Source organism: Neopsephotus bourkii, unplaced genomic scaffold (genome assembly GCF_033783945.1).
Source record: "Neopsephotus bourkii isolate Nb327-2 ecotype Australia unplaced genomic scaffold, CSIRO-AGI_Nbou_v1 NB_196, whole genome shotgun sequence".
Taxonomy (NCBI): domain Eukaryota; kingdom Metazoa; phylum Chordata; class Aves; order Psittaciformes; family Psittacidae; genus Neopsephotus; species Neopsephotus bourkii.
This window is the reverse complement of record NW_026900709.1, coordinates 17,691,973-17,711,264: the sequence shown is the minus strand read 5'-3', so window position 1 is coordinate 17,711,264 and position 19,292 is coordinate 17,691,973. Positions and strand designations below refer to the sequence as shown.

At 38.7% G+C, this 19,292-nt stretch overlaps 1 protein-coding gene across 6 annotated transcripts in view; it reads right to left on the bottom strand.

The window, feature by feature from the left end:
- ADK (adenosine kinase) overlaps positions 1–19,292 on the bottom strand; it is a 296,049-nt gene that overhangs the window by 256,542 nt on the left and 20,215 nt on the right. For 4 of the 6 annotated variants that reach the window (XM_061344234.1, XM_061344239.1, XM_061344236.1 and 1 more), the window contains exon 3: positions 597–650. The exons of the other annotated variants lie outside the window; for them this stretch is intronic. In XM_061344234.1, coding sequence (XP_061200218.1) covers positions 597–650 — 54 coding nt within the window. The remainder of the gene's footprint in view (positions 1–596; positions 651–19,292) is intronic. 6 annotated transcript variants of the gene reach the window in all.

Genomic DNA, 19,292 nt, shown 5'->3' with positions numbered 1-19,292 from the left:
TTTTTCCCCAGGAACAAGAGTTTTTAGGATACAAAATCAAATTAGCCAAAACAAGCCAAGTTTCAGTGCAACCAGCAGGGCACTGGTGACTCTTGGCAACATTCCACACCTCAGCCCAATTGTGTTGATGACAACTTGCTAAGGTGGGAATGGCCATATCACACAAACAGGAGAATTAAAATAATTAGTGAGCACTGAATTGGGGAAAGTGGGGAAGAAGAGGGAACAAATCTTCCTTTTCATTTCTGCCATATATAAACAAACATTTCACTTAGACATACTGCAGGCAGGCAGTAGCTGCTAGTGTAACCACTGTCCTACATAACACATCAACTAGAATGAACGCTCAGACATTCAAATTGGAAGTATACCAACAGTTGAGAATTTTTTTAAAACAAATTAATAAAAAAATCTTTTTCTTTTTCTTTGAAACAATTAGTTTTCAGGCAAGTGTCATTTATAGCAGACAATAATGAAAAGCAGAAGTTATTTATGAAAACAAAATTTGTGCTTCAAGTCTTGAATAATAAGATGTGTATGTACATAAAAAAGTAAATACATATAACATGCATGTGTATCACCAAAAAAGAGCTTACAGTTCTTTGTGCTTCTCCTCTGCCAAAATTTGGTCGTTTGGCTTCAGCCCATACCTTGAAAAACAAGACAAAATACAAAGCAGTTACTCCTTTGAGAACATAGCTATAAAATGTTCTTTTATGGTTTCAAACTGGCAAATTATTAAACTACATAATATTTGTTGATTCAGGTACCTCAAGTTATTGCAAAGGCAGCAACAAGGTTTCCTAAAAAATTCAGGTTATGTTTATTAGAGTAAATTTAACGTCACATAAAGCATCTGCTTTATATCACAGCTTCAAATTATATCAAGCACTTTAGCTTGCTATATACTCAAAACCATTGCACTTCATACCACAAACTGTATATAGATCTTATCATTTGGATCTGACAAAAAATGACAGCGAATAATACAGACAATACAAACATTAAAACTGACTGTAGTATTTCCACCTGTACCAAATAAAACTATTATAATCAATACTAAAAATGTTCTATAGAAAAAACACATTTTCAGAACAGGCTGTTTCAGCAAATTTCTGCAGTACATACAGGCAACCTCTGATCAAAGTGAGAGCTTGAAAGAATTAAAAAAAACCTTTTCTTGGCTAGCTTAACCTATTAGGCAATTTAACAGAATAGGTTGCCTACGCTACCTGAATCAGAGGGAAAAAGGAGCCCAGTCTGCCCCAGCACAGGCTACTCCTAGCCGTGCTGCAGACTGCACTGTCACTCAGGAAAACCTTTAAGAAGTGACCTCACTTTCACTCTGCCTCAGAGCAAAATCTTCTGTCATCTCAGAATATTCCACAAATCTAACTGCTATGGTTTTCTGTAGGGTTTGGATTTTGGGGTTTGGGGGTTTCTGGACTGATTGATTTTTAAGGGAGTCATATATAACATAAGCAACTAAAAGTCAAGTGTCCATTTGCTATTTCTGCAAACAGCTAACAGCTCACACTGCACGTTTCCACTGTCCCTTTGCCCTGTTTTTGTTCCTTGCTCCAGTCAACTGCAGAACTATAAATTACTCCTCCTGAGGAAAGATTCTGGTCACAAGCCAACTACAATCAAGCTATCTTGCAAACTGATTTTTTGTTTCAAATAAGCAGAAAAAATGTATGTTTGCTATTCCTAACAACATTTTCTGATGACACTCTCTGAAACATTTTTTTTCAGCATCCATTTAAAATACAAGCATCAACCCATACACATTCTCAAGCTCACTAGTGCAGCTCTCATACATAAAACACTCATTTTTCTTGTTTACTTTGCAAGGACTGCCTTAAGTTATTTGCCACAGTATCATGCTGACTTGCATCCATTTAACCACTTCACTGCTAACTCCTTCTTGTAGTCACTTCTAATCAGGCTACAGTGGGGTCCATCTATATTTTCTTTCTAAATGCAGGGTTCACATTTGGCTCTTACAGGACTGTAACACACTGTTCAAGAACAGATTCAGATCACTTGGCTTAACTGCAGTCTTTTTTTATAGTTCACCATCCTATCAGTCATTAACTCCCAAGTTTCAACTTCCATTTATTCCAAATTGGTGTTTTATGTCGTGAACAGTATCAGGCTATTTTTCTTCAATAAAAAGGGTTCAGCCCAATACCAGTCTTTTCATAATGCTGCTACACCTCCCTGATATCTCCATTTGTCATGTCTCAATAAGCATGTTATTGACAGAAAATATTGACATATAAGAGAAAAATCAAAGAGCTACCAGGAAATTCTGAAAGGGACATCTTTCAGAAGTTAAAGGACATTAACTCTTCTTATGCAACTTGCCATCTCGCTCAAAATGAAATCAGGCTGGTTTTTAAAAGTATTTGCCTGTCATAAGACAGATAAACGCTCGCTAATACGCAATGCATTTTGTAAATGGAGCTCATTTTGCCCATTGAAGTCACAACCCACATAAAGTCACAACCATTCTTCACTCATGTTACACGGCATGCTTTTCCTCTGACCAAAATCAAAACTACTTCAGCAAAGATTTAATACAATTTTATCTGCTGAGGCTACAGATATAATATCTATGTTTGAGTTCTTACAGCTCCCGGATTCCTCATTTCTTCAGTTAAGGGAAAAAAAAAAAAAACCAACACAAAACCAAAGCCACAATTTAACCCACAAAGTTTTCTAGAAGTTAAAAAAAAAAAAAAAGAAAAAAAAAGAAAAAGAAAAATATAAAACCCTTCACTACTTACTCATACTAGTAAGTCAGCTACAGCAGAAACTACATAAGATAATGTTAACTCTGTTTAACAAATGTGTGATTTTCGCCTTGGGTATGTTACAGACATACCACAGAAGGGTGTGGAAGGGACACAGTTGCTACCCCTGAGGTTTGCAGAATGGTTCCTTTGGTGAACCTTAGCTTACCTAATCTTTTTCACCACCATCCCCTTCCTTCACCATGAACACGGCGTTTTAAAATTATTCTTCCTTGACCCCTGAAGATACTGTTTTGACAGCAACTTGTCAAAGAGTATTTCCCACAAAGGAACATGCTTGTAGAGTTCAAATCAAATGTTTAGTAGTACTCCATGCATTAAGACAGGATTCATATTATATTTCATACACAGCTGCTGAATTATTTAATAAATTTAAATGTGCAACCAGCACAGTGTACAGCTTACATAATACTTCCCAACATATGTTTTGTAGGCAAGATTGATAAGCACCAGTTGGCTCTTCCTGACTGTTAGACTTCGGAGAACCTCTCTAAAAAACTTAGGAGCCAAAGATACTAAGTGCAAAATCAAAGTCACAGGGTTGAAAAATTTAAAATAAGGACATTTAAAACTATCTAAGCAACCAGAACAGTATACTGTACATGTATATATTTACATGCCTGGTATTGAACTAGTAAGAAACAAGCAAATATACCATGGAAATGGGCAAATGAACTAAAGGGACCACAGCCTCACTTTTATTTCCTATTTTCTGCCCTGTGAAATTCGAAGCTCTACACACCCTAGAATGTTAAAGCGATTACTCTTTTCAACTACCCCATACCAAACTGTGATACAGTTTCCAAATGTTAGCAGTCTTTTCATCATTGCTTAAGATGAGGTTAACCTGGAAGCATACACTGAGTTCTGCACTTAGCTGAAGTCCTCCCACCCAGCACCTGCTGGGAAGAGAAACCACAGTGGATGTTGTTCTGCCGGCGGGGATGTGTGGACAGTCTGGCACCAGCCTAGCCTCTGTTTTGATAAGATCAAAAGCAAATTAAGATCTTTGGCCTTGTTAATACGTTGGCTTGGACACATGAAATGCTAGCTTGGAATCTGGGGCACACGTTTTGGGAGTGGAATGCTTGGGTGACATGGTCTAGTGGAAAGTGTCCTTGCCCATGGCAGGGGGTTGGAACTACATGATCTTAAGATCCTTTCCAACCCAAACCATTCTATGATTCTATGATTCTAAGATCCTACTTCAAAAGTGACATGCAAGGGACTGCATCAAGACTGTAGCTAAGTGTCAAAACAAACTAGTAAATTTCAAAAATGATAGAATTGAACACTTTGTCATTCACAGTATCACAGTATCACAGTATGTTAGAGATTGGAAGGGACCTCAAAAGATCATCTAGTCCAATCCCCCTGCCGGAGCAGGAACACCTAGATAAGGTTACACAGGAACGTGTCCAGGCGGGTTTTGAATGTCTCCAGAGAAGGAGACTCCACAACCTCCCTGGGCAGCCTGTCCCAGTGTTCTGTCACCCTCACTGAGAAGTTTCTTCTCAAGTTTTAGTGGAACCTCTTGTGTTCCATTTTGTACCCATTGCCCCTTGTCCTATCACTGTTTGCCACTGAAAAGAGCCTGGCTCCATCCTCGTGACACTCCCCCTTTATATAGTTATATACACTAATAAGGTCACCCCTCAATCTCCTCTTCTCCAAACTATAGAGACCCAGCTCCCTCAGTCTTTCCTCATAAGGGAGATGCTCCACTCCCTCACAGACACTGATCTACTGGAAGAGTAGCCAGTGTTCCAGCCACCCCCTCCAAAATGGCAGCTGCACATAATCATGAAGATTGACAGAAGTGCGTCAACTACAGCAATTATCACACTCCACAGCTGCATACTGCCACCAAACTGGTGCAGCTGCCTGCCCAGATACACACACCCCAGCCTCTGAGCATCACAACCCACGGCTTCTGACAGCCCAACAGGCTGATTGTACCTTAGGTGAAACTTCCACTTTGGGAAGACAGCAGCTTTCTCTTCAAACTCAGTTCCTTAAGGCATTTCTTAAACCACAACATCTTGCAGTCTAGCCTCTAGACGTCATCGTACCATAGTTGCTCCAACATGCTCTCTCCTGAACAAAGCTCAAGTGACCTAACTGCAGATAGGAGCTAACAGATACCATTATTCTATCATCCATCCCCTAAACACAGTTTCAATGAGAAGCTTAACACTGCTTTACATTACCCTTTTCACTGTCAAAATAGGGTTTTTTTTAAACAGTATTCTTTCCAACCTGGTTACAAAAAGGCATGTTTAGACATTTAACTTGACAGACAAAAAAGCAAACTAATCCCCCTATGTTTCATCAGGAAACAAAAGCCCAACTCCAATTCACACACTGGAAAAAGCATCTCTCTGTTCTTTGACTACAGTGGGGCTTATACAGGATGTCTAAATTTGCCTGCTGAGCTAGATGATTTGAATGCCCCTATTAGTACCTAACTCCATAATTTCAGAACAATAACAAACTGGGAATACACTTCACTAAGAAAAATCTTTAAATGAATTTGAATTTTCAGGGGGGCTTTCAACTTCCCAAGACAGAGCTATCCTGAACCTCTCAATGTTTTTAACTCATTTGATGACTGTAACCGGTAACTCTACCAGAACTCAGATCTGAACATAATGTCATTTTCTTCCTTCTTAATTACATTTCCAGAAACAAATTTTATGTACATGCAGATATGCACATAATATCAAGCTTCGCCCCCCTACAGCATTAATTATAAATTCACAACTACATGAATCTTAGATCTTTTCCCTTTCCACAAGCCTGAAAATAAAGTAGCATGGACCCAGACTAAAATTATTGCAGGCATTCTGAGGACAGATATTATGCAGAACCAGAATGGTGTTAAGGGAATTTGGCTGTGCATACAGCTAAATATACTCTATTAAAAAAAAAACTAAAGCCAAGGCCACTTGGAAGAGTTTTATCGTGCATAACAGCTCGAGGTACAACCCTGACCAACGTATTCTATTTGATTCTAGTGCTACAAAAACCTCAAGGAAGACAACATAATCTTCTCCTCTATAGTTACATGACTAGTGAGGCTGAGGCTGCTATGTCACACTCATGATACAGGACAACGGGGAATGGCTTTAACCTGTCAGAAGGGAGATCTAGATTAGGCATTAGGCGAAAAATCTTCATTACAAGGATGGTGAGACACTGGCACAGGTTGCCCAGAGAAACTGTGGCTGCCCCACCCCTGGCAGTGTTCAAGGCCAGGTTGGATGGGACTTTGAGCAATCTGGTCTAGTGGAAGGTGCCCCTGTGCATGGCAAGGGGTTTGGAACTAGATGATCTTTAAGGTCTCTTCCAACACAAACCATTCTACAATTCTATGACTTCCCTAGCATTCATGTACAAGTTTATCATCTCCATTTCTGGCTTTGCGGATTTGTAACATTTTTATTAAGCTTCTTTTAATATTTTTAGGCACAGTAGAGCACGTAAGGTCAGCTTTAACTTGCACAATGCATTTTTATGAGCATTCTGAAATGGTAATCCTACAACTTGAAGTCTTCTCTATTTCACACCTGTCAATACGAGATAGCATGAAAATTAATGTGGTTGGGCTCTAGGCAGCCTTTTGACAATAATGTTTTTAATGTAACAGACAGCTGTAAGGCATGGTTCCCTTCAGGCACCATCTAATTTTACAAAGCCTTAACCAAATTAAAAAAAAAACAAACACCGCCTACACTAGATATGTACTGGTGAAAACTCCAAATGAGTATCAAATTCAAATCTGTTCTACGAGCAAGAGCTTCCTGAAAAGCTGGTAAAACTCACCTGTCCTAAGGCCCAGAATAAGAACTGGTGATGAGCAAAGAGGTTTAAAAAATGGCAACAGACCTTCATAGCTGCGAAATTAATTCATCTTTCAAAATTTCTGACTTGAATCCACCAACCTAAGCAAAAACCTATACAGAAACAATAGCTTAAAATTGCACAGATATCAAATTAAAAATCAGCACAGACATACACGGTGCTGCTTGGGCCAGAAGAGCTAAGACAAAAATCTCCCTCATGCACGTTACCCAGAAACAAAGCAGTACAAAAAACCATACACGCATCAGAGCAATATTTTCATTAAATTTTTCAAGAACACTTCTGAAGGAACAAGATGCAATAGATAAAGGATTTTCCTTTTTTTTTCTTTTTTGTGTTTGCATTAACCTTCAATTTGAGTAGTCAGCATAAGAAAGAAGACTGAAACTATTTCAGTAATATAAAGTTGGGACAGCAAAGCACCCTAGGAAACTCTAAACATGTATCTGTGCAGACATTCCTCTGCCTTGTTTGATGTACAAATAAAAATAAACTTCTTGCCACAGTACATGACTCTGACTAACCTTTCTCCCTTTTAAACGCATTTGAGCCCTGCTATCCCATAAGCTTATTGTACTTCACATGCTTTGCTGCAGTTACTGTTTAAAGTATTTCCCAGATTGAATAAAAATGGAATGTACAAAAGGGTAAATTTCCAACATGTTCTTCGAACTTTGCAGAAAAGTCATCAAAAAAAAAAAAAAAAGGAACAGAATGTGATTTCTCTGCCAGAGACCTAAAGCATGTTGGTTGTATTGACTGGAAAAAAAAGGGATAATTTATGCTATACTACCCTACGCTTCATCAGTAAAAGACAAGACCTTTTCAGACAGAGCTCTGCATAAGCACTTTTTGATACATTTTCAAGAAAGCCATTAAGAAACCTTAAGGACTTCAGTACAGTCTTGTATTTCAGATTAATCTAAAGAAGTTTCTGCAAGGATGATTCAGCAGTAATGTCACTTTAAACTGACATTAAGGCTACTTTCACTGTTCTAAAAAAAGAAATGCAGTCCTTTTTCTGTTGTTTTTTTCTTAATTATTTATCTTGTAAAAACTAGGACAACCAGCCTGTGGGGACACTGGTACTCCCAAGTCCTCTTTCAGGCTGTATTGACTGCTTTTTACCAAATGCAGTTTGCACATCCCACAAGATCGCTCAGGTCAGAAACACAGCCATGTGTGAACCTGCTACAACAGTGCATCCTCAGGAGCATTTACAGACCAGTGCACACAGCAAGTCTGACAGAAGCTTCCAAAATATTTATAACACATCAGATTTATGGGGGATGGGTATAGAAGGTCAGCCTATTTCTCAGCTTCCATCTGCAATTTATCAGCCACAATGAGTAATGCTGCCATAACTGCCAACTCCGTTTCTTACAGCTTGATCCCTACAGCGACCAAAGGGCCGTAAGTGAACTGCTTTTCCTAGAGTAGTAAAATACTACCTAACACAAGGCAGTATTTCTGCATTTTGGGCAAGGCTACAGTTGCTCAGAAATTTTACTTAAGTCTCATGTAGCCTTACTCTTCTGATTAGCGTAGCAACCTTTCCATGTACACAAATACGGAAGGTAAGTACTGCAACTTGTATTTGTTTGGATCATTAACCTTGCTAAGCCTAATTTTAGGAGCTGTGCATTTTCTAAATCAAGTTGCAAATAAAAAACCCAACCTAGATCATACCTTATATATAAATTCAGCAGCCAAATTCATGACACCCGATGTGACCAGCTAAATCAAAATTAAAGTTTTGTGTAACTGGCACATACACACACCCTAGTGCAAATATTTGTTTTAATACATTTCCTTTTCCCTTTAAAAAAAAAAACAAAACAAACCAACAGCAAAACCCAAACAAAAACAACAAACCACAAAACCAGTCAAGGGCTTTGATTCATATCCTGAAAGTCTCAGTCTCCTGCCTGATTTGCACTGGTTTTATTCCACCAGCTTAATATGTCTGCTTTTTCATTTTTTCCATGAATTACTCTGTTGCTCTGCTATAGTCTCCCAGTTTCACCATCTGAAAAGCACTACGCTCCCCATTCCTTCAAAGTTTCTCTCCATTTTAGCCTCTCTCCTATTCCATAACAGCGTAGCTGGTTCTTCCCTACCTTTTCACATTCTTTCTTGGTCTCGAATTGACAGGAACACAGGGAGCCCTTTTACATTCGTTTCTATTTCTAATGACAGCTGATCATCCTTTACTGTTACTCTAGGGTCACTTTTATGAATTAGTTTTACTGAATAGATACTGCTTTGTTACAAAAACCAGATGGGAGTCCAGAATCTCTTCCTTGAAAAACAGAAAGATTAAAGAGGGATTGTATGACGGCAATACAGTCCCCAAAAAAGCCTAATTCCAGAAAAAAAATGTGTTTTCACAATAGTCCACTTATACCAACAAAAAACTGCCTAAAAGACCAGATATCCCTTTAGGAAAGTATTAGACCTGTGAGAGAATGCACATCTCTGATAAACCTCAACATGGATCAGCACTAGACCAAATACTATCTATGCCAGATGTTTATGAGTGACTTAGAGTTAAGTACAGTAGCTACTGATGAAATACATAGGTGACAGCAGACTGGAAAGGGTATGTTTAAACAAAGCATTCTAGTAAACAATAAGACAAACCCATTCAAACACAGTAACTTCAAAATACAGACAGATGCAAAGCTAAGAAGGTAAATAAAAAGAATAAAAACATGGGCAGGAGTAAAGGCATCTCACAGAGTAGTAACTTGGAGAGGAGGGAAACCAGGTGTCATAATCTGTAACTAACTCAACCTTAGCTTCTGATTTATGTCAAACACTGAAGACATCAATGAACTATTTTAATACAGAAACAGGCAAGAGCAAACAAACCAACCAAAAATAAGCAAAAAAAAAAAAAAAAAACCCAAAAAACCAAACCAAAACCAACAAAGTGAGCTGTCAGATCTGCTAATTATTTTGTCCCCTTCCCTTTTCAAACAGAAAAACACGCAGCCAAAATGTTTACTTTGGGAAGAAGAAAGGCAGGTAGGAATAAAGCACACACTGGTGGTAAAGGGAAAGAGGCATGAAAAAACAGCAATAGCAGGTTACGATATTATTATCTGAAGCCTGTTGAAAATAAATCACTTCACAGTTATCAATGACAAAGAATCAAGTATGGTTAGGGAAAGAGCATGCAGCATCGTCTTGGCAGAGAATTACACTGCCTAAGGAAACAAAAGTATCTGGTTAAGGTGCAACTCAAACCACAGGTCTTGGTCATTTCATTTATTAAAAAAACCCCAAACTTTAAACATTGCTACTGGAACAGAAATATCAGGGCTAAGAGAATGAAGAACAATCTTGAAGAAACTATTGAGGAATTTCTTGTGGTTTTGTTTTTACCCAGTTATTAGTACCCAGTTCCTGTGTACTACTATGACTGGAGTCTTATCTGGCTGCACCACAGCATGTACAAACCTCTTTATGTATAAAAAAAAAATAAAGTTTAAAAAATATTTTAACCTCTGGGTGAAAGGGATCTCAAAAATATTAACAGAAAGTTGGGGGGGAGGGGGGGGTGTTTTGTTTGTTTTTTATATATATACAATACCTATTATGGAAGATGGATTTAAATTTCAACACAAAATTAACTTAAAGTACACCCCTAACACCTAACAGAAAAAAGAAATAAAGTTATTGATGGCATAATTAGAAGCATTTTGTTTCCTCAATTTCTTACATGGATGATCACTAATTCGTGTACAAAGGTATAGTTTCTCTGGCATTGTTACGCCGTTGGTTGCTGTTTGGTTTGGTTTTTTGGGGTTGGGGCTTTTGTTTGTTTGTTTATTTCCCCTCGATCAGCATTTTCCTGAATAGTTGCTTCTAAATTATTCAGTGTAATAAGATAGACTCCCCACTGATAATATGGTTGGAAATCAGGACTTTAATCAGCTATTAATATTGTAAGGCAGATTTAAAAGGCTTTTGAAATTGGAGTCAAAACAATAATAGGTTTAAATGATTAAAAGGGATTAAGGAAGCCAGGAAAGTTCAAAGCCTATTAATCACCGGACTGCAGAAAACTATGATCATTTAACAGGGTCAGCCCTATCACTCTAGACTGAAGCATATAGTAGTGGTCCTGTCAAAACAGTTCTCTTAGCTATAAACTAGTGAACTAAAAATTTAAGACATGTAAACACCTGCAGTATACAGCTGCAATGCTGGGGTTTTTCAGTAATAATTTTTGAAGTATGTGACTGCAAACACCTTTTAAAAAGCTGTCCACACACTGTACTTTTATTGGAAAAAAAAAAAGGTTTTCTGAATTTATACTCATTACAATGGTAGAAATAGACTTTACTGACCTTTAGCAACTTCATCACGGAATAAAACATTAATTCAATTTGTGCAGAACTATGGGCAGTTCTGCTTATAGACTGAGCTCTTTAATCTATTCTTTTCATATTATTCCTTTGAGCCTTCAATATTTGAACAATTTCTTTAGTCATACCAGTCATTTTGCATTGTTTCCACCCTGAAGTCATAACCTAACCTTTACATACCGATTTTTTTAACCAAGAATAAAGGTTGGTTTGCAGCTGGATTCATTTTGATTATAAACACAAGCCGGCTTTAACAATCTTCCCTTAAAGTTTCATTTCAATAAAAGGTTAAAAAAGAAAAGGTACATAATCTGAACAGTAATAAAGCAAAGGGTTCCTGTTCTCTTCCTACTCACCAATGTTTACCTGCTATTATCACTTTAAAATTTATTGTTCTGCAAAGGATCCTGCAAGCACTAGTACTGAAAATCCCCAAATACCTCTCTGCTGGATAAGGAGCTCTGTTTTGCAAAGGAAATGGTAATAAAGTATCATTCGGCAAAGGCAGAATAGTTTAGTCGTGGACACAACCCTGAGATTCTCCTGCCTATATCTATACGGTTTTTTATTAATTTCCTCTTAATAAATACTATCTGCATGCCATAGGTGACTATTATCGCCAGCTCAATTGAGCTCCTGTACACTTTAAAACAAATCCTTCATCTCCTCTTCTAAAGGGAAGGCAATGTGCTTTAGGTGTCAAGATGAGACATGATAAAATTCATCCACGGGTCCTAAGGGACCTGATTCAGAGCAGCCCTGCAGAGAAGGACTTGGGGGTGTTGGTCAGTGAGAAACTGAACATGAGCCGGCTTCAGTATGCACTCACAGCCCAGAAAGCCAACTGCGTCCTGGGCTGCATCAAAAGGAGCGTGACCAGCAGGTCGAAGGAGGTGATCCTGCCCCTCTGCTCTCATGAGACCTCACTTGGAGTAGTGTGCAGTTCTGGTGTCCTCAACATAAAAAGGACACAGAACTGTTGGAACAAGTCCAGAGGAGGGCCACAAGAATGATCAGGGGACTGGAGCACCTCCTGTATGAAGACAGGCTGAGACAGTTGGGGCTGTTCAGCCTGGAAAAGAGAAGGCTGCATGGAGACCTCATAGCAGCCTTCCAGTATCTGAAGGGGACCTGTAAGGATGCTGGGGAGGGACTCTTCACTAGGCACTGTAGCGACAGGACAAGGGGTAATGGGTTAAAACTTAAACAGGGGAAGTTCAGGTTCAATATAAGGAGTAAGTTCTTTACTGTGAGGGTGGTGTGGCACTGGAATAGGTTGCCCAAGAAGTTGTGAATGCTCCATCCCTGACAGTGTTCAAGACCAGGCTGGATGGACTCCTGGGTGACATGGTTTTTAGTGCAAGCTATCCCTGCCCATGGCAGGGGGGTTGGAACTTGATGATCTTAAGGTCCTTTCCAACCCAAACCTTTCTATGATTATATGATGAAGTCCGATAGGCTCTACTTCTACAATAAAATACAAATCAATAATTTGGAGAAACTAACAAAGGCAGTAATACTACACTGCTGCAAACAGAAAACAACAGTATTACGCTCCATCAACACACAGTATGTTTCATAACTGAATTACAACTTTGTCCCCATATTAGTTCTGTTCTGTCTCTAAAAGAAAAATGAAAATTGAATTTCTAAAATACAATTATTTTAATGTCTCTGGTACAAAGACAGAAATGCCACATCAATAAAAATCAATTAAGACACAGCAAAAGAATTATTCTCCAGTGAAGAACTCATAAACCACAAAATCAAGCCACAATATTACTTTCAAGCAATAAAATTCTCCAAAATGAGGATACTGTAAGTGCTAAGGATGTATTGAACCTTTATTGATGGTAAATACTTTGTCTTAAAAACACTAAGAATTGGCCTTTTCATCAATCATAGGGACACAGAGAAGACTGCTGTATCATATTTAATGCAAAATGCATTGCTGTGTCACATTTAATGCCAAATGCATTGCATTCAGATATCATAAGGAAACCAACACCAAGTCTTAGATACCAGCTAAATGTTTTTTTATTTATTTTTTAAAATATAGCTTAAGATGTATTTATTTTTTCTGTACAACTCTATGGATGTCATTCTGTTTGTGACAGGCTAGGCAAAAGTATCAATTCCATACTATCACTGCAACCTAAATGAGTCTTCCTGCTGCCTAGAAGTTAGATGCCTTCGATCATCTGTCTCCGCACCTAAGCACTTGTTACAGGACAGTTCAGTTTCCAGCAGCTTAAAATGAGAATTGTCAGGAAATCTGTGTGCCTTAATTTGCCTTCTCTAAAATGATTTTTAATACCAACTAGAGGAAATAGCAAGCTACAGACAAGCGCTGATGCTACCGTGAAATTCCAGCCATGCTGAAAGAACTTCTCCAAGCCACTAAAGGCATTACCTTTACTGGAAAAAAAAAGTAGCACTAAGAAAATGGCAGAGCAGGTTTATTTACTGAACTGCAAATTTTAACTTCATGCTAACAAATGAAGGTGTAATACCAAGATGGAGATTCAGGGAAGAGCTTCTGAGAGAGAAACTGGTTGCTTTGCTACCACTAGAGGATCAGACATAACAAAAACACAATTACAGATTCTGGGAAGAACTGTTTCTCCCTTTTGCCTCTAGCCATAGCCACTGTTTTGTATCTTAACCCTTCATCACAGTGGCAGCTGCAACACCAAGCCCAGACACCGAAGGATCTGGCAGAGGAAAAAGGGACCGAGGTATTTGGACAGTTCCTGACATTTACTGGGAAGCCCAGAGGAGCTGCCCGCTTTGGCAGCTCAGTAACAGTTTTGTCCCAGGGCTGGTTGTAAAAAAAAGGTGTTTCAAGCAGTTCTAATTTTATGAGTCAGCATAAAGTTTAAATTCAGTATCCTCCTATTGTGTAAAGTTGCCAGGCTTCTTTTAATTAACCTTTAACCCCAACAGACATATAAAACTTGAAATGTCCTACTTTTGAAAACAAGTCAGCTACATCTCAGATGTTCTTGGCTAAAACAGGCATTTGTATTTGGTGCTTTCAAAACAAAAAGCCAGCAATTACTAAAGCAACTTGCTCATCTTAATTTAGTATTTGAATGGCAGAATCTGCGGATAAAACTCTACAGTCTGTCTTAGCTCATACATGCTAACTTTTGCAAAGGTGGCAAGATTAAGTGTTTTTTCCCTTACATAAAGGGCATAGCTAATTCCCAGCCCACAATCCTCTGGAAGGTGAGTTCCAACAACTCCAAGCTTGTGGAATTGAAATCTAGATTACAAATACTACAGACATTGAAACTGAAACCATACCTAATCAAAATACGCATCCAAACACTTTAACTAATGTAGACCAGCTAACATATGTGTTCTGTTCACTTGTTGTTTAGTACTGCTGTATGTAACAACACAAGCACAATCCAAAACCAAAGTAGCTTCAATGAAATACCCTGGAACACACTTACGCAAAAATGAAGTTACAGCATTCAGATTTGGGGGAAGGTCTTTGACCTCTTTTCCACACAGCAACTCTACAAAAAAAAAAGTTTCTAAGAGATGCATGATATTCTGGAACTCTTTGAGTCTTCTACTGGAAGGCCTGAGAAATATAAATACTAGAAATTAAAAGCTCCCTGGTCTTCATGTGATAAGACAAACAGAGCCACCAGTTTGAAGTAGAACTAAAAAATGAAAATAATTTGTAGGTTAAAAATAATTCATTCAGCTTGCAAAACCACAGAACTTTCCTGAGCACTATTTTTGAGCTGTCCTCACCAGTGACTGATGAACTCACAACCAAGTCTCATGCAAGTAATTACAAAAAGAGCATGCAACACTTTGACTGAAATATTCTATTATCCCATTAAAGAATCAAGGGCTTGTGAAATGAAGGATCTTTGTACCCAGCTCTGCATTTAATCTGAGCCTATTAGGAAACTGCATGCTTCATGACACCCTGAAGTCTACAACAGGGACTTGGTCTCCAGGAACTTGGGAGTGTCGAAGGTTCTGCCCAGACAAAAATAAAGTAAAATAACACTCAAACAGCTGGTTTACCCTTCTGCAGTCCTTAACTAAGGCAAAAACAAGAACACCAGTAATTAAGAGGAAGACAGGCTGCCTCCACCCTCTCCCTGTGGCTACAACAGAGACCACAGGTCCAACACTCCAGAAAGAAACAGGGCAAGAGGCAGAGCGCAAGAGCAGGCCTGGACATAGTTATGTGATGCAGAGCACAAGCACAGTATCAGCGATCAACAATAGCATAAGCATCTCATAACTTAGGCTACAGTTAACAGCAACGCTGACATGGTATTCACACAATGTTCAGGAATAGCAAGTTACTAAAAATAAATGTTAAAAATTAGAATTGAATTTCAAAAGGACAGAATCCCTCTCTCATCTTGATACATGTAAGTTGGAAAGAAAAACTATTTATATTGCAAAATTGGCATGCCCAAATGAAGTGAAAGAAATCCAGTAATGAGAACTATAATTTACTTAAATATCTAATTTTTTTTAAACTTTAGTTTTTCAAAAGCTGAATGTATTCCAACCACTTCAAAAACACTCTCATTGGAAAGCCATCTTCCCTTAAGAAATGACAAATCAATTTCATTTACAGAAAAAAAAAAACTGAGAATCTGATAAATAATCATTACTTTTTTACTGGACTTTTCTATTCTTCAATTCACAAGTGATCAAACTGTTTCAATGTGTTACTGCAGTAGCTAGAAAAAACCAACTCTAGCCTTTCCTATGCTCTTGACATTTTTGGTTTGGAAAAGCGGGATAGGAATGGAAAACAGTATAAAAATTACATCTCATTATCCTGTAATTAAGAATTCCAGCAACCATACCCATGACATAAAACACAATTTTTACCTATTGTGTTCTAAATAAAAATACATCTTGTAATTATGCAATCAGGAACTCTAAGATTAATTTTTTTGTTCCGTACAAACAGCAAGTACAGCATTTAAAGAGGAAGTTTTGCCATCTAGTTCTTGACCAACTCCAGTTCTCTACTAAGAAACCCAGCTTCGGCAATTAAAGACTGACGATCAACAAGACTGATCTTCAACAAGGGTCTTTTAATATTAATGCTTAGTTTCACAGATCTTTTTCACTTAAAGTTCCTTGTTTGCACTGAGGAAGCAAATGGAACCCAGAATTTCATCAACCTGTTCCAGTGTCTCACCACCCTCAGAGTAAATAACTTCTTCCTAATATCTAACCTAAATCTACCCTCTTTCAGTTTAAAGCTGTTACCCCTGATCCTATCCCTATATACCCTTGTCAAATCCCTCTCCAGATTTCATATAGGCTCCCTTTAGATACTGTAAGGCTGCTCTAAGGTCTCCATGCAGCCTTCTCTTCTCCAAGCTGAACAGCCCAAATTTTTTTAACCTATCGTTGTATGTGAGTTGCTCTGGCCCGCTTATTATCTTCATGGCCCTCCCCTAGACTTGCTCCAACAGCTCCATGTCCTTATGTTGGGGACACCAGAGCTGGACACAATACTCTAGATGGGGTTCTCACAAGAGCAGAGTTCTACCTGCTACCTAAGGGGGAAGAATTACCTTCCTCAGCCTGCTGGTTGCTTATATCCTGTTTTACAGGCAAATAATCTTCTATAATCATTGTTCAAGCTAAGTATACACTGAAAACATCATAGCTCCTCATGCAAAACTCTGTCATTGCATAGATAAATGTTTCAAACAGTCTTTTCCAAATGGAGCTTAACTAAAATCTTTCACTCATTTAAACTACACATTTAACTAAAAGCACTAGGAGAAATTATCAGGCTTGCAGAAAGCTCTAATTACACAGTCAGGAATGCTACCAAGTTTCTAGGCACATTAGTACTGAGAGGGCCTTCTCAAGACAGCCCTCATTACTTTAAGTTTTTGCAAGAAAATGCTGAAGATTTTATAACTTAATCAGCAGTCAGATGATGCAATTTGGCTCAACAATTTCCACAATGTTCTATGTTCAGACTCTAAGATAAGCTAAATTGAATTCTACAGATAAAACTCAAAACCACAAGGTAATAATAAAACCCTCAGCTGTTCAGCTTCCCCGCCAAATGAGACAAATGCAAACAGATACTTTTAGCAGCAGCCTTTCACAAGGACTACTGAAACAGTGGACCATCATATAGCAAGCTATCTCCCAAAAAGAAAAATGGGTAAATTTTCAGAGACAAGTTTTAAAGGTATTACTAGGTACTTTCCATACACTCAGCACTGTGGAGACAGGTAACACCATCCCCAACTCAAAGCAATACAAAACCCCATTAAACTGTCACAGAGGGTTGAAGAATCATAGAGAGTCAAACTAAACACATTAGTGAAACTGAAAATCCTGTAAGGTTGGGAAGGCTGAGGGAGTGGGTCATCCCCCACTTAAATCTATCAGCAAAGACTGTATCTGCAGCTTATGTATTCTTTGATCCTGCAACCTCCTATTACAGAACCACCACTTGTCTTGCCCAGTCTTCAAGCTCAAGCCAGCATGTGGAAGGGCTTATTTTTAATTGAAGCCTTAAGACTCTTGAAACCTGAATATGGTGAACAGACAAAGAATCACTTTTGATTGTGTAAAAGCCTTTAGACTCTAGGTCACTTGCTATAGAAAATTACAAAGACTCCTGTTAAGATACAATCAAAGGCAACAAACTAAAAACGTTGAGAATAACACGTTGGAAGGGTTAAAGCCACAGCTATACAGACCAACCCAAATTTAATGTGAGTAAGCAGATGTTTTTTCATTTCAGCTGCTTCTCAAACCTCTTCCTAATTTATAATCCAAATTCCCACAAGAGTGGAAAAAATATCAAATATGTACATCTGGACTTCAATCACAGCAAGTACTACAACAGCCTCAAACCACAAAGTTTAACTTAACAGATGTCAACACTGCTCTATTAGTCAAGTTCGTGCTTAACTAATCCATCACCCACCCTTCAACAGTACTCTGTGGTGCAGAAAGGTAGAGAATGATCAAGCATCTTGGAATCTCCAGTAATGAAACCACTTTCAGTGCTGCAGACAAGCTGGTAGCACACTGAAGGAGATCCACACCCATACTTGTGAAATTACAGATCAAAATGATAGCATTTCTTCCTTTAGCATGACGATTTGGCCAGAGATGTCAAAAAATAGAAGAAAGGGTTCTTCAGGTACATAAACAACACGCAGAAACAGAAGGAAAACACTGGCTGCTGTTAAGCAGGAAAAGGTGTCACCCCTGTTGAATCACCAGCACCACTGAAAAATCACAGATTTTCAACATTTCTTTCACCTCTGTCTTTACTAGCACTGATGGACTCCAGGTCCTGGGAGCAAAAACCCAGGTTCATGCAAACACAAATCCACATTCATGCAAACACAAACCCACCATCAATGAAGGAAGACTTGGTATCTGAACTACTACAGGAGCTTGACCCGTGCACATCAATGGGCCCCAACAGCATCCATCCAAGATTGTTAAAGGGAGCTGGCTAGCATTATTGCAAGGTCACTCTTCATAATCTTTGAGAAGTCACAGATCCCAGAAGACTGGAAGAAGGCAAATACAATCTCCCACCTACAAGAAGGGCTTAAGGCAGGATCCAGGAAATAAAAGATCCTTCCGTTCCTGAGAAAGTTATGGAACAAATCCTCCTGGGATCTATCACAAGTCAAATGAAGCATATGACTGGGAAAAGCCAGCATGGATTCACCACAGGCAAATCATGCCTGACTAACTTTCTACAACAAAGTAACCTCCCTGGCTGATGTGGGGTGAGCAGTGGACATTGTCTACCTGGATTTCTCCAAGGCTTTCAATATGGTTTCCCACAGTGTTCTCCTAGAAAAAATGATGTGTTATGATCTAGACAAGTAGTGGTCTGTGTGGGAACTAGCTGAGCAGACGCATCCAGAGGGGTGGCAGATAGTTCCAACTGACAACCTGTCACTGGTGGGATACTCAAGCAATCAATAGTGGGCCCAATGCTGTTCTATGTCTTCGTAAGTGATCTCAATGACAGGATCAAATGTACCCTGATGAAGTTTGACAATGGTACCAAACTGAGTGGGGAAATGGACACTTTGGAAGGCAGAGCCACCCTGCTGCAAAACCTGAACAGGCTGACAGAACAGACTAATAAGTGCCTTACAAAGTTCAAAAAGGACAAGTGTTAAGGTCTTGCACCTGGGTAAACACAATCCAAGACTGCAGCACAGGCTGG